Below are 24,673 nucleotides of genomic sequence, written 5' to 3'. Positions count from 1 at the left end.
CGGGTGCTCCAGTTTCCTCCCTCAATCCAAAGATGAACAGGTTTGAAGGTTAATTGACTTCTGATAGCTGTAAAATTGTTCCTGGTGTGTGTAGGTTAGTGTACTAGCCCGCTGGTCAGAATGGACTCGGTGGGCCGAAGGGCCTGTATCCACGTTGTATCTCTAAAAGGCTAAAAAGTCTATCGCAAAGAGAAAATACCTCTTTGATCTGCTTGACAGTCCACAGGAGTGATATTTACAATAACAGATCAAAAGAGTGATAAATTATGATTGATTTCTTATGGAAGTACTGAAGTTTGGCTTCCAAACAAAGCCTTTGCGAAGAGCAATCAGATGGAAACTTAAAATAAACCATCTTTTCTCCAGGGAATGTGGAATTCTGCAAGGAGACATTATGCACATTTAACAGAATTTAGCTGTTTGTCAAAACAAGACATCTAAGGTTAATACAAACAGATACGATGATTACATTTGGTTATGAGTGAAATGTGGATGTGGAGAGGATGTTTCCACTAGTGGGAGTGTTTAGGGCCAGAGACCATAGCCTCAGAATAAAAACGATGTACTTTTAAGGGCTTGTCCCACTTGCATGCGATTGCGTGCGTTTGGCGCGACCAACCGGAGGCTGAGTTCAAGCGAAGTTCGCGCTAAGTGCGCGCTAAGTTCACGTGTGACGTCGTTTACGTCATGCTTACCAATCAGCTGGGCAGGAGGCGGGCCGACTGAATTTGGGCGTCACTCGGCGTCAGGCGGTGACATCATCACGCAACGCGACGCGCTAGCTGTACACCGTCAAGACGCTGCACACGCCGTCAAGGCGCTGCGTACGACCGCCATGCGCCTGCGTGCCGACAGGCCGTTGGTGCGCAAAGATTTCGGCCACTGCAAGAATTTCGGAGCCCCGCGCGATGTCGGGACCAGCCTTGCACAACTCCGCACTTCTAAGTGGGACCGACCCCGCGAGCCTTACGGTGCCCATACGCCTCAAGCCACCACGAAGTCACGTAATTTGCGAGCCAAGGTCGCGTAAGTGGGACAGGCCCGTTAGAAAGTAGATGAGGAGGAATTTATTTTGTCAGAGGGTGGTGAATCTGTGGAATTCATTGCCACAGATGGCTGTGGAGGCCAAGTCAATGGATATATTTTAAGGCAGAGATTGACAGATTCTTAATTAGTGTCAGGGGTGATGGGGAGGAGGCAGGAGAATGGGGTTGAAAGGGAAAGATAGATCAGCCATGGTTGAATGGCAGAGCAGACTCGATTGGCCGAATGGCCTAATTCTACTCCTATGATTTATGAACTTATTCTTCATTAAACTTATTTTTATAATGGAGAATACCAAATGACCCCATTCATTTGGACCATGGTGTCAGCTGCAGAGCACATGAGTCACATACAGTACCTAATCATTGGCCAGCTTAAGACAAGAAACACAACAAAAGATCCCAGTGAAGGGTGCATTGAGTTTAATTCTCCTGATGCTTCACAAAAGTTAGAAGAGAAATATGAATTACAAGAACCTGCCAGAGGAAATATTGCCACACTTTCAATAGTTTCAGCAGTCTCTCCAAACTATCATCGCACAATTGGCCACAAATGCAAATGTTGAAGCAAACAAGCCTTGGAAGGGTTCAATGAAGAAGAAAGGAACTGCAGATGCTGGTTTGCACGAAAAAGACTAAAACTGCTGGGATAACTCAGCAGGCCAGGCAGCATCTCTGGAGAACATTGATAGGTGACATTTCCTCAAGGAAAGCCCACTTTGAAGAAGTTCTCCTCCTCCCTCCAATGGGAGTTCTGTGAGATCCTCTCTCAATGCTCTGTGATTCCTGTTGTTGAGACTGAAGAAGGGTTCTGAACCGAAACGTCACCTGTCCATGTTCTGCAGGTTGCTGCCTGACCCATTGAGTTGCTCCAGCGCTCTGTGCCCTTTAAAGACTTGTGAATAAAAAGACGACTAAAGGGCACAGAGTGCTGGAGTAACTCAGCGGGTCAGACTGCATCTCTGGTGAACTTGGATAGGTGACGTTCCGGCTCAGAACCCTTCTTCCGACTCTCCAGGGATGCTACCTGACCCGCTGAGTTACTACAGCACTTTGGGTGTCTTTTTTTCTTACAAGTGTGTGTTTGATGTAATGAGATGTTTTGTCCCTTTTTTTGGTTGAAACATGTCGAGGTATGTTTTACAACAGTGCCCCCAATGCAATTGAAGAAGAGTCCAGACCCAAAATGTCACTATCCATGTTCTCCAGAGATGCTGCCTGACCTGCTGAGTTACTCCAGTACCCTGTGTCCTTTAAGGCCTTGTAAGGGTCAATTGAAGCTGGTTCCACAACAACGCCTGCATATATTCCTGTAAAAGGATGATTGATGGAGTAGCGCAAAGAATATATCCAGGGATGTGTAAAACATTCCAGAATTCCTTTGGCACCTCAGAAGCCAGCAGGCAAATCTGGACGGCATCCATCATGACAAGCGTCATCTCAGCATGAAGCATTCCAAGGGCTTGGCGACATATAAAGGTCGTTACCACCGTTGAGTCTGGCAAACCAACAGACGACCGGAAAACTTCTTGGCCAACCTCCCCCCATGCACTGTACTTAATCCACACATGAGCCTTGGATCGCCCAAGAACCAAACAGTTTCTGGAGTATTAAGAAACGGACATGGCCTGGTGCTTTCATTCCGTTCACATGCAAATTGACAGACAAAACTGTTGAAAGCTTTTGCGGGCATTTTAGTTTAGTTTAGTTTAGTTTAAAGATACAGCGCGGAATAAGACCCTTCGGCCCATCGAGTCCACGACAACCAGTGATCACGGCGCACTATCACTATTCCACATGCTAGGGACAATTTACAATTTTACCGAAGCCAATTAACCTACAAACCTGTATATCCTTGGAATGTGGGAGGAAACTGGAGCACCCGGAGAAACCCCATGCGGTCACAGGGAAAGCATACAAACTCCATACAGACAGCACCTGGGTGTCTTTGCTCTTTATCATAAGGCTAAGCAGTATTCGAATCGAATAAAAATACAGAAAAATCCTTTAAAAAAAAATAATTTTAATTAGTTGAACAATTCAGAACAGGAAGGGATAATTTGCAAACTATGCCAATCAGGGGAGAAACAAAAGTATTGTCTGTAAAATTAACAGTAAACATCTGGAATATGCTTTCTAAATTGCTGCGTGTTCTCAGTCAAAATATTCAAGAACATTTGCTTGTTCGGAATTATCAAGGCATATTGAAGAACAACAAGTATAAATAAGAGTTAACATACAAGTCGACGTGATCTAATTGAATGGCAGAACAGACTGAATTATTTGAATGGCCTATTTGTGTTGCTATGCAGCATTCAGGGACCTCTCAGTTTCTAATTTATTTACTGTAGAAACTTGATTTTGCCTATCTTAATCCTTTCCTTTCTCAAAACTTTTAATGGACAAAATGTTTGTTGTTGTGCCCAAAACTGAACTAGCCCATTCTCAGATGTTGTTGTGGTTATACTCCACTTTACTTTCTGATTTTATGATGTAAACAAATGCTTATTATTGAAGAGAATAATGTGCTGCATTCCCAAGCTCTCAAAGCCTCGATTACATAAAATGACAGTCGACAATATGTCAATTATTCAGCAGATCTCATCCCCTGGAGCCGTAGTGCCAGTGTTCATAATTACTTTAACAATGCCGACAAGAACATTTCTCTTTGTGTGAAGACTTTTACTCAATTGCTTGTTTTAAGCGTCACCTCTGCATTTGAAAAAAGAAAATCACTTACAACTAGAGACAAATTTTTCATCAATGCGTCACCTCTGCATCACCTCTGCATTTGAAAAAAGAAAATCACTTACAACTAGAGACAAATTTTTCATCAATGTAAGCATTGCTAAGTTTCCCAGTTCCACTGGGAGCTTTCACTTTTCATATATTTCATATTTGTCCAAACAGTAACAGAAATAAATAAAGTTTAGAGAGATAGGGCTTGGAAACAGACCCTTCGGCCCACCAAGTCCATGTTGACCATCGATCACCCATTCACACTAGTTCTACTGCAGGGGTGTTATCCCACTCTCACAACCTACACACTAGGGGTAATTTACAGAAGCTAATTAATCTGCACATATTTGAACATCCTAGAGAACTCCTAAAACCATCGGTTTAAATGAATGAATGATTGAATGAATGAATAAGTTTATTGGCCAAGTATTCACATACAAGGAATTTGCTTTGGTGCTCCGCCCGCAAGTGACAACATGACATCCAGTGACAGTTAAGAATGATGGTAGGGAGAGGGGACCGGCCTCCTCAGGTGGAGGGAGCCGCACCCCTCGGGCCGAGGCAACAAAGCACCGGCTGGTCAAAGTCTGGCACCGCTTTAAACGTCAATCGACACGGCCCTCCGGCGGCCGGCCCCCATGTCCAGGACAAAAGTCGACTGCCCGGTGGCCAACATTAATAATAAAACATTATTGATTAAGCATGTGAATTAAATGAAATACCAGACCAAATGGAGGCTACAGATTTTTGGTTATTGAGTAGAGCTACTACTCGTGGAAAAAAAGCTGTTTTATGTCTGGCTGTGGCAGCTTTGACACTCCGGAGTTGCCTTCCACAGGGAAGTGATTCAAAGAGTTTGTGGCCTGGGTGAGAGGGGTCAGAGATGATCCTAAAGGGAACAATTATCTCGTTGCAGTTAGTATCTTGTGAAGGGTTTTTTTTGTAAAAATGCTGCTACGAGTCAAGGTAAACACTCAACCTATCAACAATTTAAAAAAAAAAAAAAACGCTTTCAGGTTCCAAATTCCTAAATTGTAATCATGAGGTATCTCAGTAGAATCAAAACCCCAGTTCGTGCTAAAATATATATTTGCAATACTAATAACTGATGCAAACTTTATTTAGTTTAGTTTAGATTGGAGATACAGCATGGAAAAAGGACCTTTGGCCTATTGAGTTTACACCAACTATCGATCGCCTTTTCACACCAGTTATATATTCTCTCTCTTTCTCATCCACATCCTACACACTAGGGGCAATGTACGGAGGGCCAATTAACTTACAAACCCACATGTCTTTGAGATGTGGGGGGAAACCGTAGCACCCGAAGGAAACCAGCATGGTCACAGAGAACATTCATAACCCACACAAAAGGTAAAAAACTAAGCAGAAGGGCAGGACGAGGCCTTTTGGACTACCATGTAGAGTAATACAGCATGGAAACAGGCCTTTCAGCACAACTTGCCCTGATCAGTCAACATGCCCCATCTACACATCCCACCTGCCTGCGTTTGGCCCATATCCCTCTAAACCTGTCCTATCCATGTACTTGTCTAGATGTTTCTTAAATGTTGCGATACTACCTGCCTCAACTACCTCATCCGGCAGCTGGTTCCATACACCTACCACCCTTTGTTCGAATCGTATCTACCATTCATTAAGTATATACAATTATGAGAAACATAGATAGGGTAGACTGTCAGAATCTTCTTCCCCAGGATGGAAAATTCAAATACTGCAGGGCATAGCTATAACGTGAGAGGGGCAAAGTTTAAAGGAGATGTGCGGGCAAGTATTTTTTACACAGAGGATGATGAGTGCCTGGAATACACTGCCGGGGGTGGGGGTTGCAGCGGTGGATAGCGGCATTTAAAAGCCTTTTGGATAGGCACGTGGATATGCAGGGAATGGAGGGATACAGCTGATTTGCAGGCAAATAAGTGGTTCAGGGGCCGCGGAGCGTTTTTGAAAGTGGGGAGGCGGAGCGATCACTGATCACCGGCCTCGTGTGTGTGTGTGTGTGTGTGTGTGTGTGTGTGTGTGTGTGTGTGTGTGTGTGTGTGTGTGTGTGTGTGTGTGTGTGTGTGTGTGTGTGTGTGTGTGTGTGTGTGTGTGTGTGTGTGTGTGTGTGTGTGTGTGTGTGTGTGTGTGTGTGTGTGGAGGAGGAGGGATGTCCCATCCTCACCCAGCGTCCCGTATGCGTATTCACAGCCAACAAGTGTGTATCCAGCCTTCGCCGCCCCGCGGACGTGGGGGTTGCCAAACGTCTCACCTGGCCGACAAGGGGGTCTGGCGCCGGCATGGTGTCTGGAGCTGTGGGCAGGTGTCTGGCGTCGAGAGTGTGGCCGGCATCGTGGATCCCAGTCTGGGATAGAGGGGAGAGGCGGTTGGACGCGCTCGGGGGAGGTTGAGGGTCGCTCCCGATCTGTAGGGCAGGTATCTGTGTGATAGGGTGTGTTGGCGACCGGGGCTCCGACTCTGGGACACGGGTGGGCAGGATGCTCCGTATCAGAAGGACAGTGGTCTGGGACAATGTCCGAGGTAGCGATAACGGTGAAGCTGCAAATTACTGTGAACGGGTCTCCTAATCCTCAATGTGAAGCAATCATGTACAATTAACATTTAAATACCAACAGTGGCCTCGCCAGCCCACGGGCAATTGGTTGATCGCCAATGATTGCATCGATATCTTGCTCGTTGCCAATTTATAAGGCAGCTTCTGAAGCGGGAATATGTTGCACCTCCCAAACCATGACTTATTCTTGGTTTTCTCAATCGTTCTTGGATTGTTGGCGATGCAAAAGAAAAACATGAATTGCTGCTTTGCAGGGGCGGAAATCGTTTTAAAACATGGGGGGGTCACAATGAGGCCTGACATCTAAGACAGGGGTCGGCAACCTACGATGTTCCGGCCAGTAACCCGAAATCATCTGGCCCGCAGGCATTTTTGTTTTCAATTGGTTTTCAATCTGGGAACTACAGCCAGTCCCGGGGCAGGCGAGTCAACCTGGGAACTGCAGCTAGTCACGGGCTACTAGATTCCAGGAGCTGGCGGCCTCCAACTGGGATCGACCTTGAGGGCTCCGGTCACAGAGCCTGTGGACTTACCATCATGGAGCTGGCTGACTTCGGAGGCTGTGGTGACGCTGCAGCTGCAACCCGACTTCGGAAGTTTCGGTTTTGCTGCAACATGTTTCACAAAACATGGGGGGTTGTCCCCCATCTCTCAAAACATGGGGGGGGGGACGGGTCCCCCCCAGGTATTCCCCCCATGAGCTTTGTGCAAGCGGTGGCGGCTGCAATCCGGAATGACCACTGTAAACTAGAAGCTGCTGTTTGTGCAGCAATTAGACGGCTGCAGAGGTCAGCATTCAGCGGAACCTTTGTCTGATCAAACCATCCCTATAATATCACCCATATACACATCAGTAGACACAAAATGCTGGAGTAACTTAGCGGGACAGGCAGAATCTCTGGAGAGAAGCCAGCTGTTGACGTTTCAGGTCGAGACCCTCCCTGTAGGGTGAGTTATTCCAGCATTTTGTGTCTACCTTCGATTTAAACCATAATTTGCAGTTCTTTCCTACATATATCAGTCCGGCCCGCTTTGGTCTTTAGACTACAGCCTTTTAGACTTTAGAGATGCAGCGCGGCATCAGGCATCACCCCATACAGGAGCCAAAAAAAGTGGGGGGGGGGCTGCAGCACCCCCGGTTCCGTGGCCCATGTGATGGTCTTGGCCTCATGTTCGACACAGACATTGTGGGTTTAAGGGCCCGCTCTTGTCCCGCACTATTCTATGTTTTACAGTATGTGTTTTATGTAAGATCGTGGCTGATCTTTTAACATCACTCCAATTTGCTATCCTTACACCGTATCAAATGATTTTCTTAGGAAATAGGAAGAAACTTCTTCACCCAAGGTATACAGAATCCAGGGAATTCTATATACGAGGTCTTTTGTGATTCAGTCACTTGGTATATTCAATAGAGAGGTTATAGTGAGACTGCTCCTGATTCTATACACCACAAACAGGGGAAACCACATCCAGGCGGTGAGGGTGGTGAGTGTATGGAACAAGCTACTAGAGGAGGTAGTTGAGGCAGGCACTATAACAGCATTTGAAAAACATTTGGACAGGTACATGGATAGGAAAGGTTTAGAGGGACATTGACCAAATTCAAGTATGCGGAACTTAACTTTTACACTTTTAGAGATACAGCATGGAAACAGGCCCTTCGGCCCATCGAGTCCCCGCCAACCAGCAATCACCCCATACACTAGCACTATCCTACACAATAGTAGGGACAATTTACAATTTACAGAAGCGTGTTACCCTGCAAACCTGCACGTCTTTGGAGTAAACTGGAGTGTCCAGAGAAAACCCATGCGGTCACAGGGAGAACACACAAACTCTGTGCAGACAGCACCCGTAGTCACGATCGAACATGGGTCTCTGGCGCTGTAAGGCAGCAACTTTACCATTGTGCCACTGTGTCACCGACTAGTGCAGATGAGGCATCTTGTTCGGCATGGGCAAGTTGGGCCGAAGGGCCTGTTTCCGTGCTGCTTGACTCTATGGCACTAAGAAGGATTTGAAACGGGGTGGGGAACGTCCAGCCTATGCATCAGGAGCCGACAGAAGTTTCCGTGTAAGCATCAAAGGGACAGACCAGGTCACCCAAAGGCAATCCCCATCTACCACCTCCTGTCCTATCTGGGGGAATGCCTGAGGTTCCCACAGTGACCTCATCAACCATCGTCTTTCCTTGGACCCGAAGAACGAGAGACGGCACGGTAGCACAGCGGTAGAGTTGTTGCCTCCATCCTACACGGACACAGATCCGATCCTGACTACGGGTGCTGTCTGTATGGAGTTTGCACACTGTGACCAAATGGGTTTTCTCCTGGTGGTCCGGTTTCCTCCCACACTCCAAAGACATGCAGGATTGTAGGTTAATTGGCTTCTTTAAATTGTTCCTAATGTGTAGGATAGAGCTAGTGCACAGGAGATTGTTGGTCGGCGTGGACTCAGTGGGTCGATGGGCCTGTTTCCATGCTGTATCTCTAAAACTCTATAAATATGATGTACATGTTGTTAATGAAACAGCTTGACTTGGTGGGGCCTAGGATAGCGCCCCGAGGAAGTCCTACAAGAGTACTGGCAGTGAAAGGGATGACCTCAGACAATCTCAATCATCCCTTGCACAAAGCATGACTTCAACCATTGGAATGCTTTCCCTTTGATATTTATTTCCTTCAGTTTTACTGGAGCACCATGATATCACACTCTGTAAAATGCTCTGTGCTGTCCTCCACAGTTCTTCTCAAGTCAAAGTTTCAGCTCTTATGTCCATGTTTGGGTCAAGGCAGGGCTCCAGACGTGAATTCCTGATCGTCTGCCCTCTCTCCCCCTTTTTTTTGTGGCAATGATGTTCTCTGGGCAATGCCAAAACAATTTTTATTCAGAATAACAACTGAAATATTAAAATACTAGTTACTTTCTTTGCATTAATGTACGACGCAGGCATTACTTATGACCATGTGTCCTGAGTTAATGTGCCCTGCAATTGTTTAGTTTAAGTTAGTTTAGAGGCACAACATGGAAACAGGCCATTGGTCCCACTCAATCACGCTGACCATCGATCACCCATTTACACTAGTTATCCCACAATTGTTATCCCACTTTCGCATCTACTCCCTGCACACCGCCAATTTACAGAGGCCAATTAACCTTCAAACCCACATGTCTTTCAGAATATGGGAGGAAACCGGAGCACCCGGGAAAATCCACACGGTCACAGGGAGAACATGCAAACTCCACACAGACAGAACCGGTAGTCCCTAAGCTGTAAGGTAGCTGTGCCACTGTGCCGATACGATGAATAATTAGTAGTGGTGTTCACTGGTCAATTGCAAATTTCAAAACATAGTTTTGATAATTCCTACTGAGTAAGAGTCCAAGCACCACATGTTTTACACAGGTTTACATCTCTGCCCTACAGTCACTGAATTGTGAGGATGAACATCTATCCAACAACAGTGTCATTTCTCAGAAATGAATTGAATGACTGAACTTTGTGTTGAAAGCACAGTTCCGTGAGGAGTCACAGGATCTGCCGATGTTGGAATCTGGAAGATGCCTTTTATCCTCCACTTCCCACCTTATATTTAAGTTTCTCAGCCTGCTTAAGATCCAAGAATGCAGTCGAACTGCTTGAAGTCCACATTGAAGTCGATATTCCATGCCGGTCATCGATCACCCATTCACATTTGTTGATCAATGTTGATATAAAAATATAGACTCCGAAAGCTGGAGTAACTCAGCGGGATAGACAGCAGCAACTCTGGAGAGGAGAAATGGGTGATGTTTCAGGTTGAGACCCTTCAGACTGATTAGGGAAAGGGGAATGAGAGATATAGACAATGATGTATAGAGATAAAGAACAATGAATGAAAGATATGCAAAAAAAGTAACGAGGATAAAAGAAACAGGCCATTGTTAGCTGTTTGTTGGGTGAAAACAAGAAACTAGTGCGACTTGGGTAGGAGAGGGATAGAGAGAGGGGGAATGTTGGGGTTACTTGAAGTTAGAGAAATCAATATTCATAAGCTGCCCAAGTGAAATAAAAGATGTGTTCCTGCAATCTGACAATGGAGGAGACTTAGAACAGAAAGGTCTGTGTGGGAATGGGAATGAGAATTAAAGTGTTTAGCAACCGGGAGATCAGGTAGGTTCAGGCGGACTGAGCGAAGGTGTTCAGCGAAAAGCAGGCTAATGAAAGTGCCTATGTATAAAGATTCAAGGCCTAGTTTACAAATCTGCATTCACCACACAAAAGTAAAGGAATTTTTCCAATGTAATTCAAGTCCATGAGCTAAACATAGAACAGTACAACACTACAACTGGTCTACTTTGGCCCACAATATATGTGTTGAACATGATGCCAAGATCATCTAGTATCTACCTGTGCATAATCTCTATCCCTCCATTCCCTGTATATTGATGTGCCCATCCAAAATACATTTCGTTGTCTCTGTACTGTACACTGACAATGACAATGACAATTAAAATTGAATCTGAATCTGAATCTGAAAAGCTTCATAAATGCCACTATTGTATCAGCCTCAACCACCAACCCTGGCATCGTGTTCCAGGCACTCACCACCCTCAGTGTAGAAAGGTTGCCTGCAAGTCTCCTTTAGACTTTACCTCCCACCAAGCAAGAATCAAAGCAATGAGAAGATGTTGGCCAAAGTGAAGAAGGATTCTCTGCAAGTCAGAGTTTAGGATGAATCTCGGGGTCCCAAGGGATAGGCAAATACAATTGGATCCTGCAATGAGTCCCAAGGGAGTCCTTACATACAATACAAGGCAACTGTACTCGCACCTAATAAGATAATTTGTGTGGGAAGTATATGTGGACATGTTTCAATGAACCAGATGGATGGAGAAATAGCAGCACAGCGGCGCAGCAGTAGAGCTGATGTTTCACAGTGCCAGATACCCGGGTTCGATCCAAACTATAGAATTTGTACGATCTCCCTGTGACCACGTGGTTTTTTTCCGGGTGCTGCGGTTTCCACCTGCACCCCAAGGACATGCTGGTTGTACATTGACTGTCCCCTGTAAATTGCCCCTCGAGGGTAGGATGTGAAAGTGGGATTACATAAAACTAGTGTAAATGGGTGATCGATGATCGGTGTGGACTCAGTGGGCCAAAGGGACTGATTTCACGCTGTTTATCCAAACTTAACCAAATAGATGGTAAATGAAAGAGAAGAGGTGGCTATGAATGAAAGTAGTAAATATAATAAATAGGGGAGCAGAAAGCTTGATCAGTGCAGAAACAATTGAAATAAAGAGATAAGTGGAAAGCAATGAAAACATGGACCCTATTCCATGTGGAAAAACCACAGCACTGCATATATGTGGCCACTCCCTGAGTTTGTTACAAAACTGATAACCAAGTGGCTTATGGAAAACCTCATGTTGTACATCCAAAATAAATGTAACAATAAAAATGATCCAACTCTAAGGTACAGGGATTCAGTTAAATAACCAGGAATGGCTAAGAAATTTGCTGGAAAGTAGGAAATAATTAGTCAAATTTGTAGAATCAAGTAACTGCAGGTGGTGTTTTACTAAGAAAAGACATGGAGTGCTGGAGTAACTCAGCGGGTCAGGCAACATCTCTGGAGAAAATGAATAGGTGACGTTTTGGGTCGGGACCCTTCTATCACCCGTCTGTCACCTATCCATGTTCTCCATAGATGCTGCCTGACCTTCTGAGTTACCCCACATTTTCTGTCCAGCTTTTGTACTTTTAGATTTTTCTGAACCAGATGCAAGAAACAAGAAATTTCACTTTTCTTAGGTAGATTTAAGAATAAAATATCATTGAATTGACTATAATCATGAGGATTTATGATAAACTACTTTGAGGCCAAAACATTCATGAAATATCTGGATCCTAGTGAAGAGGATTGCTGGATATATCAGGATAGTTGATAAAACAAAGACTGATGGCTTGTTTAACCATAATTAGCACATGATCTCGTGAAGTTTGCTGCGGAGGTTTTGATTCCACCCTCACGTTTGGCTGCAGGAGGCAACCACAGGGCACAAAGATTGAAAATGGCCGGGCAAGGAAAGGGGCGACAATTCATGGGATGACCGGTTAGGAGGAAGGCTGCAACAGGTCATTATGGCCAACTACAGTTGGGACAGTGAAATGGTGCAAAACCTGGCGACTCTTGCACATTGGGCTATCTCTATGCATTAGGTGCTTAACGTATTGTACTTACGTATGGCAATAAAGTTACTGATCTATATGCAAAAAAATGAATCTCACTGTACCTTGGTACATGTGATGATAAAGGAACCATTGAATCAGTAAATGCATTTCCTCAAAGACAATCTAGTAATGCCACCGAATAGTTCCTAAGAGTAAATTCCTTCACGAATGCAACCTTTCAAGAAGGTAATTCCCAGAACCACTTGCATTAGCATAAAATGTATGCACAAAGTTTAGGGGTGGCACGGTGGCACAGCGGTAGAGTTTCTGCCGGGTTCGATCCTGACTACGGGTGCTGTCTGTATAGAGTTTGTGCGTTCTCCCTGTGACAACGTGGTTTTTCTCTGTGTGCACGAGTTTCCTCCCACACTCCAAAGACATACAGTTTGTATGTTAATTGTAGGTATGTTACAAAACCTACCTGAATCGTGGCTGAGCATCTGCCCCACCCCTTGTGTGTGATTTTGGAGCTGTTTGGAGGGGGCGGGTTTAAAACCCGATTTTTACTAGGCTGTTCCAATCGCAGATGTTCAGCCTAGTAAATCATTAACGGAGAATCGCTGCAAGACCCGGTCCCAAAAGCTATTATTAGTTTTATAGGCCTCGAATAGTAGATATAATAATTTTAAAAGCTCTCGTTCAGTTCGCAACCTCTCGCAGCCCCAGGGTTTTATAAAGCAACCTCTTAAAGGTATGCACCAGGGTTTTACATTAAATGGGGCATGTATATAACCCTATAATTAAAATTTTCTATAGCGAGTAGCTCATTTTGGGCTTTTTATATCCCGCAGTATTTTTCTCGGCATTTGAGGGCACAAATCCAGCGCGATTTGAACGTTCTAAACCAGCGCGTTCACAGAAACCCACTAGAAAACCGATTTAAATGGGCATTTATTTACAGCAATTGAACACTAAATTCCTTCCATTTGGCCTATAAATTAATGTAAATTAGATATAAAAATCATGTTATATTGTGAATTATTTGTGAATAATCTTTGGACACTTAGGCTATTTAAAAATGTTAATCTTTCCTTAAGAAATGGCCTGTTGACTATCCAAGATCACAGCTTTTTTGTAATGTCCATTGAAAATCAATAGGGAACAAGATGCTAATTTCCGAGTATGAAAATGGTCATAACTTTTTTAATACTTGAGATATGAAAGTGAATTTGGTGTCAAATTAAACTTATTGTTATGCTTTATCTGATGGGATAAATTGCAGACTTTATTTTTTAAATCTCAAAATTTTGTAACATTGCTATTAATTGGCTCTGGTAAGTTACTGGTGTATAGGGCAGTGCTAGTGCATGCGGTGATCGCTAGTCAGCATGGAAGAGGTACAGGTTTGTAGATTAATTGGTGTCTGTAAATTGTCTCCAGTGTGTAGAAAAGTATTTGTGTATGGGGTGGACTCAGTGGACCAAAGGGCTTGTATCTGCGCTGTATCTCTGAAGTCTAAAGTTCATGAATCTTTTAATGAAACTGAAACCAAATTACATTGCCAAATCAGACTCCAAGCAAAGGCAAGTGAAAGCCACAACATAGATTACCTGAGAGGACAACTTCAATCAAATCTCCTTCCTGAATATCAGTAGCAGCCTTCACCAGCTGGAGGATGTTCTCCGAGTTAGGTTCATGACGGAACAAGAGGATCTTATCATACATCCCGTAGAACCCACATTCAGGAAACTGAAATTAAAGAGATTAAAGGTTTTAGTATGATCTAATCGTGCGAAAGAACATTAAATCGGTACAAAATAGGGTAATGCTTGAAACTTAGCAGGTTACCAATGTACAGTAATTAATTTAAAGTCAGGTCTGTGAACCCTTATCAAAATAATGCATGCTGCATTTTAGAGAGTTTAATCAGAGAATTTGATGTTTGGCAGAAATTTCCATGAACTAATCATCATTTGTGACCTAGTTCTTGTACAAGTATATTTAAGTTGTAACCCATTGGATTTTAAGTAGCTAAAAATCTAATGGGATAGTTTAAGCCCCAAACTATCCCATTAGATTGTTAACAAATTAAAATCTAATGGTTACAACTTAAATATACGTACAAGAACGAGGTCACAAATGTATATATAGATATATATATATATATTTAAACACACACACATAGCACCAGACACCCAGATTCAATTCCAATCTGGGGTGCTGTCTGTGTGGACTTTGCTCGTTCTTCCTGCTGCAAGCCCGCATGGGTTTCCTAAAGGTCCTCTGGCTTCCTCCCACATTACAAAGACGTGCTAGTTTGTAGGTTAATTGGACCTCCGCAAATTCCCCATAGAAGCTGTGAAGATGGGATAACATAGAGTTAGTGTGGATGGGTGATCGTTGGATGACACGGACTCTCAGTGGGCGGAAGGCCCCGTTTCCATGCTGTATCTCTATCTCTAAACTAAACTCAATTCCTTTGCTGTAATTGTAATCCAATTAGTTCAATAGCCAATGAAGACTGAATACAATGGCATCGGAGTATGTTAAAAGCCAGAGGGTTTTTTTTGCCCCAGATTCATTTGTACTCTTTAGACTTTAGGACTTTAGAGATAGAGCGCGGAAACAGGTCCTCGCCTACTGAGTCCTCGCCGACCAGCGATTATCCCATAAACTAGCACTATCCTACACACTCGGGCCAATTTACAAGAAGCCAATTAACCTGCAAACCCACATGTCTTTGGAGTGTGGAAGAAAACCGGAGCACCCAGAGAAAACCGACGCAATCACAGGGTGAATGCACCAATTCCATATGTACAGCGAACCGGGTCTCTGGCACTGTAAGGCAGCAACTCTACCACTGCGCCACAGTGTGCAAAATACTTTAACTTTAGATTTTGCTAGCAAGAGCTAGGATCAGTTTGAAACAAGCCTCTCAAGTATGACACCAGCAAGACAAAACCAAGCCACGTACTCCCGTTTGTGACTGTCAATAGTAGTTCCTTAAAAATAGAATTTCACACTGTTCTGGAGATTAGAGCCATTGTACAAAATCTACTTCACAGAGCTGTGTGTGAAATTGTGGCTCTTAGTCTCGACGTAACAGATAATATGAAGTATTCATTCATCCATTTATAATCAGTATGCAACACTGTACTAAATTAAATGCTACAGCTTGAAGCATAGATTTATTTTCACCCAGCATTTCACATTTACTTGCCTGCAGCCGTGACCTGCTGAACCATTTTAGTCTCATGCCAGGGGAATAAAATCTAACATTGATAATCTGCCTTCCATATGCCTCAATTATGCTGCAGCTAAGCCTTGTAGAGGATGCTCAATTGCATTGGGCAGAAGCGGCTTTTAAATCTGCACACCAGTCAGCCTGCTGTTGTGTGGTAAAATTGAGCAGTCTGTAGCAATGTTTCAATGCTGCTTTTATTGTCACATGTGCAAAGTGCAAACGCACAGTGAAATTATTTTTTTACCAACACTTATTGCACATCCCCAATTAGCAAATTTACCGAAATAGTCCACTAATCCCGCATGCAAGAGGCGTTATATTTTAACGGCATTTTCAAAATCCAGTCTGCGCTCTAGTTCTTTCGAGTGGTGCCTGATCCTAGCAAGCCCCAGGCTGCTGCAGCCATTGGGCCTCAAGCCATTGCCTTCTATTGGAGGTCGACCTGCAAAACGGTGTCCCTCTCCTCGCCCATCCACCTTTGTTCCCTGGGGGCACCTCCCAAAGCCAACCTCAAACCTCAAACATTCAATTGTTAATCAGATGCAATCTTTCCTTAGATCACAATTATCCTTGTTCAACTCTGACTTTCCGAATGATCATTTATAGTGGCCCCATGACATTTTTCCCAACAACCATATAACCATTGATGTTAGACTAAACCACTTACAACAATTAAATGTATCCTCTTAAAATAATGGTACCAATTTGGCAGTCCACCCAAACTCTGTCATCATCTCGGTGATTATAGACGACAGGAGGAAGATGGCTGGAGTCTCTACCATTTTGTCCCTTACTTTAACAAACAGCCCAGGATACACTTTATAGAAATGAGGAACTGGTTTACAAAAAATAACACAACACAAAGCTGCTGGAGGAGGTAGTTGAGGCAGGTACTATAACAACGTGTAAGAAACATTTAGACTGGTACGAGGATAGCACAGGTTTAGAGGGGTGTGGGCCAAACACGGGCAGGTGGGACAAGTGTAGATGGGACATGTTGGCTGACATGGGCAAGTTGAGCCGAAGGGCCTGTTTCCACGCTGTATGACTTTATGACTATAAGTGCTGGAGTAACTCAGAGGGTCAGGCACCATCTCTGGAGAACATGGATAAGTGACATTTCGGGTCAAGACACTTCTTCAGACCCATTACCTGCCATGCTTTGTCCCGCCTATCCTCTCTTGCAGCTTTTTTCCCCCTTTCCCTCAATCTCCCCTACAATCAATCTGAAGAAAATGTAACATCTCGCAGACATGTCCATGACCACATTTTTTGGAAGTTGAAGGCAAGCTGCTCACGATCTTCGCCACTGATTGCAAAAGCAAATATTGTCATTCCAGCAGTCAAACTTCAATGATTACATTTATGGCCACAAAAGCTATAGATGACAATGATCTGGCACAGATTTATCAGCAATTAAATGTTTCCAGTCCATTTTTGGTAAATCATATCTCAGAGAAAGAAAAATTGGCCTGAGGGGAGACAAGGAGCTGCAGATGCTGGAATCTTGAGCAACTTAGCAAGTCAGGCAGCATCTGTGGAGGGCACGTATACGTAACGTTTAGGGTCGGAACCCTTCTTCAGATTGACCTTCCCCCAAGTAGAGAACTTCTGCTCCTGTTCTCTGCAGAATCTAATTACCAGCACGGTGGCGCAGTGGTAGAGTTGCTGCATTACAGTCCTTGCAGCGCCAAAGGGCTGACTACGGGTGCTGTCTGTACAGAGTTTGTAAGTTTCCTTGTGACCTGTGTGGGTTCTCTCCTAGATCTTCAGTTTCTTCCCACACTCCAAAGACGTACAGGTATGTAGGTAGGTTAATTGGATTGGTATAAATTAAAATTGTCTTTAATGTGTGTAGGATAGTGTTAATGTGCGGGGATCACTGAGTCCGTGCAGACTCGGTGGGCCGAAGTATCTGTTTCCACGCTGTATCCCTAAACTAAACTAAACTAAATTGGGATTATCACTACCAAAAAGGGACTCCCAGCAATGCTCACCCACCAACCTAGCTTCATTCCCTACATTTAAGTCCGGAATTGTCCCTTCTCTTGTCGAGCTTCCTACACGTTAAAGTTTGAAAATAAATTTCTCGAACATTCCACCATTGATTATGCAAGGGAGCTTGAGCAATGTAAGAACTCCCAAATTTGGTGGAGCTTTTAGGAAAAGCCAACATGCAGAGGTGAGTTATACAGGCCCAATTGGTTGAGATTACCACCAACATTTCTAGTACTCCACTTGGAATTTCCAATGAAGTCAAGATCAGCTGCCTCACCCGGCCTAGGTGCCACATTTTCAGGGGGACTTCCGGGGGTGATTTCAAATGCTCTCTCGTAATTTTGTCAGAATTAAAGGAGGTGCCGGATCACTAGTTGTCAGAATATCAGTGGTGGACCTATACTTCAAAATAACTTAAAAACTTATTCTGCTCATTGAATGTGAAATCTGTGCGTGTAATCTTCCTAGTGTAATTAGAAATCAACAGAAACCTCTCACGCTTTCAGAACCTAACAACCATGCGGCAAGCGCGACCTAACGTGGTCGCTTGAGCCGTACGGCCTCGCGGGGACGGTCCCACTTCGATCGTCGGAGCCGTATAGGGGGTTGTGCGGAGCTGGTCCCAACATCGCGCGGGGCTCCGAAAAACTGACCATGTTCAAGAATTCTGCGCGGCAACGGCCTGCCGGCCCGCAGCCGTCTCGACACCGTACGTCGAGCGCGAACTTCCCGTAGGTTAATTGGATTGGTATAAATAAAAATTGTCTTTAATGTGTGTAGGATAGTGTTAATGTGCGGGGATCACTGATCACTTCACTCGAACTTCATGTCACTCACTCGACCTCCGCGCGGCCCCCGCTTCTGGTTTGGTCGCGCTTGCCGCATGCAGTCGCATGCTCGTGGGACAGGCCCTTTAGGTCGCGCTTGCCGCATGCAGTCACATGCTCATGGGACAAGCCCTTAATGTGCCACCATCTGTTATCAGTTATTAGTCAATTTATTACTGATTCAATTTATAATTTGCCACCTGATTCTTTTGAATAAATCAATCACGGATTACTGCTGTTCCTTATATATTTTAGAAGAAAGTATCTCATCCCGTACTTAACATAACTGTTGCTTTATAGTTCCAATAAGCACAAGACACTTGCATATTAAAATAATGAAGTGAGCATCAAGGTCACCATGATAGCAAATCAAGTGTAGTAGTGCAGTTGTCATGACAGCAATACCCAAGGCACTTTTCTGATTGAAACACTGTTTTCCGTGTCATATGTCTTTGTTAGCAGCAACCGAGGAGCAGGGCGAGCCGTATGAGGCAAAGAGGTGGTCGGGGCAAGAATGGACCAAGGAGATGCGGTCGAATGGCCGAGAACAAAGGTGGTCATAAGGTCATAAGTGATAGGAGTAGAATTAACCCATTCAGCCCATCAAGTCTACTTTCTACATTCAATCGTGGCTGATCTACCTCTCCCTCCTAACCCCATTCTCCTGCCTTCTCCCCATAACCTCTGACATCTGTACCAATCAAGAATCTATCTATCTCTACCATAAAAATATCCACCGACTTGACCTTCACAGCCTTCTATGGCAAAGAATTCCACAGATTTACAATCCTTTGACGAAATAAATTCCTCATCGACTTCCTAAAAGAACGTCCTTTAATTCTGTGGCTGTGACCTCTAGTCCTAGACTCTCCCACCAGCGGAAACATCCTCTCCACATCCACTCTATCCAAGCCTTTCACTATTCTGTATGTTTCAATGAGGTCCCCCCCTTATTCTTCTAAACTCCAGCGAGTACAGGCTGGCGGTGGGGGGGGCAGGGGTGTTGGGAACAAAGGGGGACCCATCGGCGGGGGGGGGGAGGGTGCCGAGAACAAAAGGGGAAGGGGGGGGGGGGGGGAGAGGTGGCGAAAACAAAAATGGACCAACAGGACTCTAATGAGTATGTTGCAACTATGTCCGCACCAGGTACGTGGCGACTCTTTGTGTACTTTGTGGATTGTATGCAAAAACAAAGTATTTCACTGGGCCTATCATTGAATTGTTGAATAAAATATGGAAGGGTTCACTTTCCCACGAGCACAACATCATTCAACCCGAGCAATTTGTTTTCTAACAAGGATACAAAGTGCTGGAATAGAACACAAAGTGATGGAATAACTCAGCGGGTCAGGCATCGACAATAGAGAACATGGACAGGTGAGGTTTTAGGGTCGGGACCCTTCTTCAGATGTTCTCCAGAGATGCTGAGTTACTCCAGCACTTTGTGTCCTTTTGTGTATTAACCAGCATCTGCAGTTCTTTGTTTCAACAAAGTTTTGCAGTAACTCAGCAGGTCAGGCAGCATTTCTGGAGAAATGGATAGGTGGCGTTTCTTACGAGGAGGAGAACTTCTTCAGAGTCAACATGTAGAAACAAAAACTGCAGATGCTGGTTTCATTTGACACATATTGAATTCATGCCAATTATATGATAGCTTCAATTTGCTCAAAAAAGTAGGCAATCTTGTCAGACACCTCACCAAAAATCCATTGTTTTAGTTTTCAGCGGGTCAGGTAGCATCTCTGGAGAACATGGATAGTCCATCAGTTAAACATGAGTATAGGATGAGGGGGAACTTCATTGAAATTTACCGAATAGTAAAAGACCTGGATAGAGTGGATGTGGAGAGGATACTTCCACTAGTGGGAGAGTCTAGGACCAGAAGCCATAGCCTCAGAAAATCAGGGACATGTCTTTAGAAAGGAGATGAGGCGGAATTTCTTTCATTAGAGGATGGTGAATCTGTGGAATTCATTGCCATAGACGGCTGTGGAGGCAATGAATATCTTTAAGGCGGGGATTGACAGTTCTTGAATAATACGCGTGTCATGGATTATGGGGAGAAGGTGGGCGACATAAACTGAGATAAACCAGGAGAAGAAATAAAAAAACAAGCAAAATCTAACTGTGCAAAGTGATTATAACGTTATCATTATCAATAAAAAGAAAACAAGAAAAAGGTAATTGCTCCAATTATTAGGTAACTCACAGATAGCGAATAATATTTTCTGCTGTTTACTGATTATTTGACTCGTTGAATAAAAATGTTTATAGAATTGAAATAATTTGAATTTTATTGGTATGTATCACATATTCTAATAATTGTCAATATTGTTCCTTGTGTTCACGTTTGCAAAATACTTGAGTTTTATTTAAGAGTTCAGAGATATAGCAATAAAACAGCCCCTTCGGGCCTCCAGGTCAACGCCAACCATTCACAACAGTTCTATGTTAACCCACCTTCGCATCCTATACACTAAGGGAAATTTACAGAGGTCAATTAACCTACAAGCCTACACGACTTTGGAATATGGAAGGAAACCGGAACGCCTGGAGAAATCCCATGCAGTCACAGGGAGAATGGACAAACACCATACAGACAGCACCCAAGGTCAGGATCAACATGGGTCTCTGGCGCTGTGAGGCAGTAGCTCTACCAGTTGCGCCTTTGTGCTGCCTTAAAAAAATGGCGCGGCCCTGTCCAGTCGCCGTTGTGGTAGCTCCGCGAAAATTGTGTGTGATAGTCCGCGAGCATTGCCACTTTCATTTCACTGCACATCTCGTATGTGTATGTGACAAATAAACTTGACTCGACTTGACTTGACTTGACTTGACTTAATGGGGCACTGGCTTATATTTGCCTGTGACCACATGGGTTTTCTCCAGGTGCTCCGGTTTACTCCCACATTTAATCTTTAAGGCAGTTAGACTGACATCTGTGGTTGGTTATATTTTAGAGTCTATTATTAAGGGTGAGGTTTTGAGATATTTGGAAGCACATAATAAAATAGGCCTAAGTCAGCATTGTTTTGTTACCGCAGAGATAGTTTCTTGATTAGTATGGGCATCAAAGATTATGGGGAGAAGGCAGGAGAATGGAGTTGAGAGGGAAAGATAGATCAGCCACGATTAAATGGTGAAGCAGACTTGATGGGCTGTGTGGTCTATGTCTGTTCCTATGTCTTATGACCATGCTCTTTCCCAATGAATGAATTAATTAATAAGAGCCAAGTAAAAGCTCTTCAAACTGATAACTCGCGCTGGAACACACAAAAACATGGGCAGACTATTTTGCAAGTCAAAGTCAGCACACATACCAAGGCAATTTCCGTCTACCAATACTCTCCTCCGCCCAGCAGAGCTGGTCCTTACCTTCAACAACTTGTCCTTCGACAACCCCCACTTCCTCCAAATCCAAGGCTCTGGGTACTTGCATGGGCCCCTGCTATGCCTGCCTCTTTGTAGGGTATGTCAAACAATCACTGTTCCAGGCGTACACTGGCCTTAACGCCGAATTCTACCTCCACTACATTGATGACTGCATTGGTGCTACCTCCTGCAGCCATGCAGAACTCACTGACTTCATCAACTTCACCACCAATTTCCATCCCGCACTCAAATTCACTTGGACCATCTCCGACATCTCCCTACTGTTTCTAGATCTTACCATCTCCATCACATGAAACAGACTATTAACCGACATCTACTACAAACTTACTGACTCCCATAGCTATCTAGAATACATTACTTCCTACACCGCTTCCTGTAAAGACTCTATCCCCTACTCCCAATTCCTCTGTCTACACCGCAACTGCGCCCAGGACGAGGTTTTTTCCATACCAGGGCATCAGAGATGTCCTCATTCTTTAGGAAACGGGGATTCCCCTCTTCCATTATAGATGAGGCTCTCACTCGGGTCTCCTTGATATCCCGCAGCTCCGCTCTTGCTCCCTTTCCCCCCATTCATAACAAGGCCAGAGTCCCCCTTGTCATCACCTTCCACCCCATCAGCCGTCGCATACACCATATAATCCTCCAACGGGATCCCACTACTGGCCACATCTTCCCATCTGTACCCCTTTCTGCTTTCTGCAGAGACCGTTCCCTCCGAAACTCCCTGGTCAACTCGTCCCTTCCCACCCAAACCACCCCCTCCCCTGCAACTGCAAGAGGTGCAACACCTGTCCCTTTACCTCCCCCCCTCAACTCCATCCAAGGACCCAAACAGTCTTTGCAGGTGAGGCTTTCCAGGTGCACCTCCTCCAACCTCATCTATTGTATCCGCTGTTCCAGGTGTCAACTTCTCTACATCGGTGAGATCAGGCGCAGGCTCGGTGATCGTTTTGCTGAACACCTCCACTCAGTCCATCTTAACTTACCCGATCTCCAGCTTGCTCAGCACTTCAACTCCCCCTCCCATTCCCAATCTGACCTTTCTGTCCTGGGCCTCCTCCATTGTTAGAGTGAGGCCCAGCACAAATTGGAGGAACAGCACCTCATATTTCGCTTGGCTAGTTTACACCCCAGCGGTATGAACATTTAATTTTCTAACTTCAAATAACCCTTGCTTTCCCTCTCTATCCCCTCCCCCTTCCCAGTTCTCCCACCAGTCTTACTGTCTCCGACTAAATTCTATCTTTGTCCCGCCCACTCTCCTGACATCAGTCTGAAGAAGGGTCTCGACCCGAATTGTCACCCATTCATTCTCTCCAGAGATGCTGCCTGTCCCGCTAAGTTAGTCCAGCATTTTGTGTCTTCCTTCAATTTAAACCGGCACCTGCAGTTCTTTCTTACAAATAGTGTTAAATATGTGTTAAATATATGATAAATATATGATTTAGGCAGTTTCTCACAGCCTGATACCAGATTTCTTCATTGCGAAGAACATAATGACAATCTACTGAAAGCGATGCTAAATTGCAGTGTTTAATGAATAGATTTAGACTTTCAGACTTTAGAGATTTTTAGAGATACGGAATGGAAACAGCCCCTTCGACCCACCGAGTCCATGCTGACCAGCGATCGCCCGTAACACTCACATTGTCCTACACACTAGGGACAATTTGCGATCTTACCAAAGCCAATTAATCTACAAACCTGCACATCTTTGGAGTGTGAGAGGAAGCCATCGCACCCGGAGAAAACCCACGCGGTCACAGGGAGAAGGTACAAACTCTGCACAGACAGCGCCCATGGTCATGATCAAACACGTGTCCCTGGCACTGAGAGGCAGTAATTCTGCCACTGCGCCGCTGTGTATCCGAAATCAATATACAACGGGGATGGAAACAGTTGGCCATGAATCACGAGTACACAGAGGAAAGAAACTAACAGCATTATGGGCGGAAGGGAGGGGGATTGGCTGCAAGTGAGAAAGAGTGAAGCTCCCACTTCACAGCCCTGATCCTGGTGTTCTCAGCAGTGAAAGGAACATCAGCCACCATCCTGCCAGTCAATGACAAGTCTCCACGAGAGTTGCAAAGCCTGTAATTAAATCTTTTCCTTCTATCGCTTCAGTGCCAGCGAAATTACAAGCAGCTATGACGTTTGTTTCATATCGCTTAATGCCTTTAATTTGTATCGCTTTCAGTAGATTGTCATTATGTTCTTCAGAATGAAGAAATCTGGTTTCAGGGTGTCAAAAACTGCCCAAATCATTGGGAAGACAGACACAAAGTGCTGGAGTAACTCAGCGGGTCAGGCTGCATCTCTGGAGAAAAAACAATAGCAATAGCAATAGCAAAGACATGGCTCAAAGGGGAGGAGGAGGATTTAGAATTGAATATTCAAGTTCACAAGGCACTTGAGAAGGGAAAACAAAGAGTGTAGGTGGCAGCAAGATTTCAAGGTTTCAAGGTCAGTTTATTGTCACGTGCACCAATTAAGGTAAAGTGAAATTTGAATTACCATACAGCCATGCTAAAAAAAAGCAACAAGACACACAACTACATATAAGTATAATCAGCAGTGGAGCACTTAACAACAACTTGTTGGAACTTGAAAATGGCAACAAATCTGGCAACTCCGTATAAAAACCAGCAGGATACTCCTCAGCTTCTTCCCGCAGGCTATAAGACTGATAAA

General features: G+C 44.4%; 1 protein-coding gene across 2 annotated transcripts in view; it reads right to left on the bottom strand.

Moving 5' to 3' along the window:
* prkd1 (protein kinase D1) overlaps positions 1-24,673 on the bottom strand; it is a 170,521-nt gene that overhangs the window by 91,405 nt on the left and 54,443 nt on the right. For both annotated transcript variants that reach the window (XM_055640673.1, XM_055640674.1), the window contains exon 2: positions 14,131-14,269. In XM_055640673.1, coding sequence (XP_055496648.1) covers positions 14,131-14,269 — 139 coding nt within the window. The remainder of the gene's footprint in view (positions 1-14,130; positions 14,270-24,673) is intronic.

The sequence above is a fragment of the Leucoraja erinacea genome, chromosome 9, assembly GCF_028641065.1.
Source record: "Leucoraja erinacea ecotype New England chromosome 9, Leri_hhj_1, whole genome shotgun sequence".
NCBI lineage: Eukaryota > Metazoa > Chordata > Chondrichthyes > Rajiformes > Rajidae > Leucoraja > Leucoraja erinaceus.
Note: the sequence above shows the minus strand (reverse complement) of the source record. Positions and strands in the feature narration are given on the sequence as shown.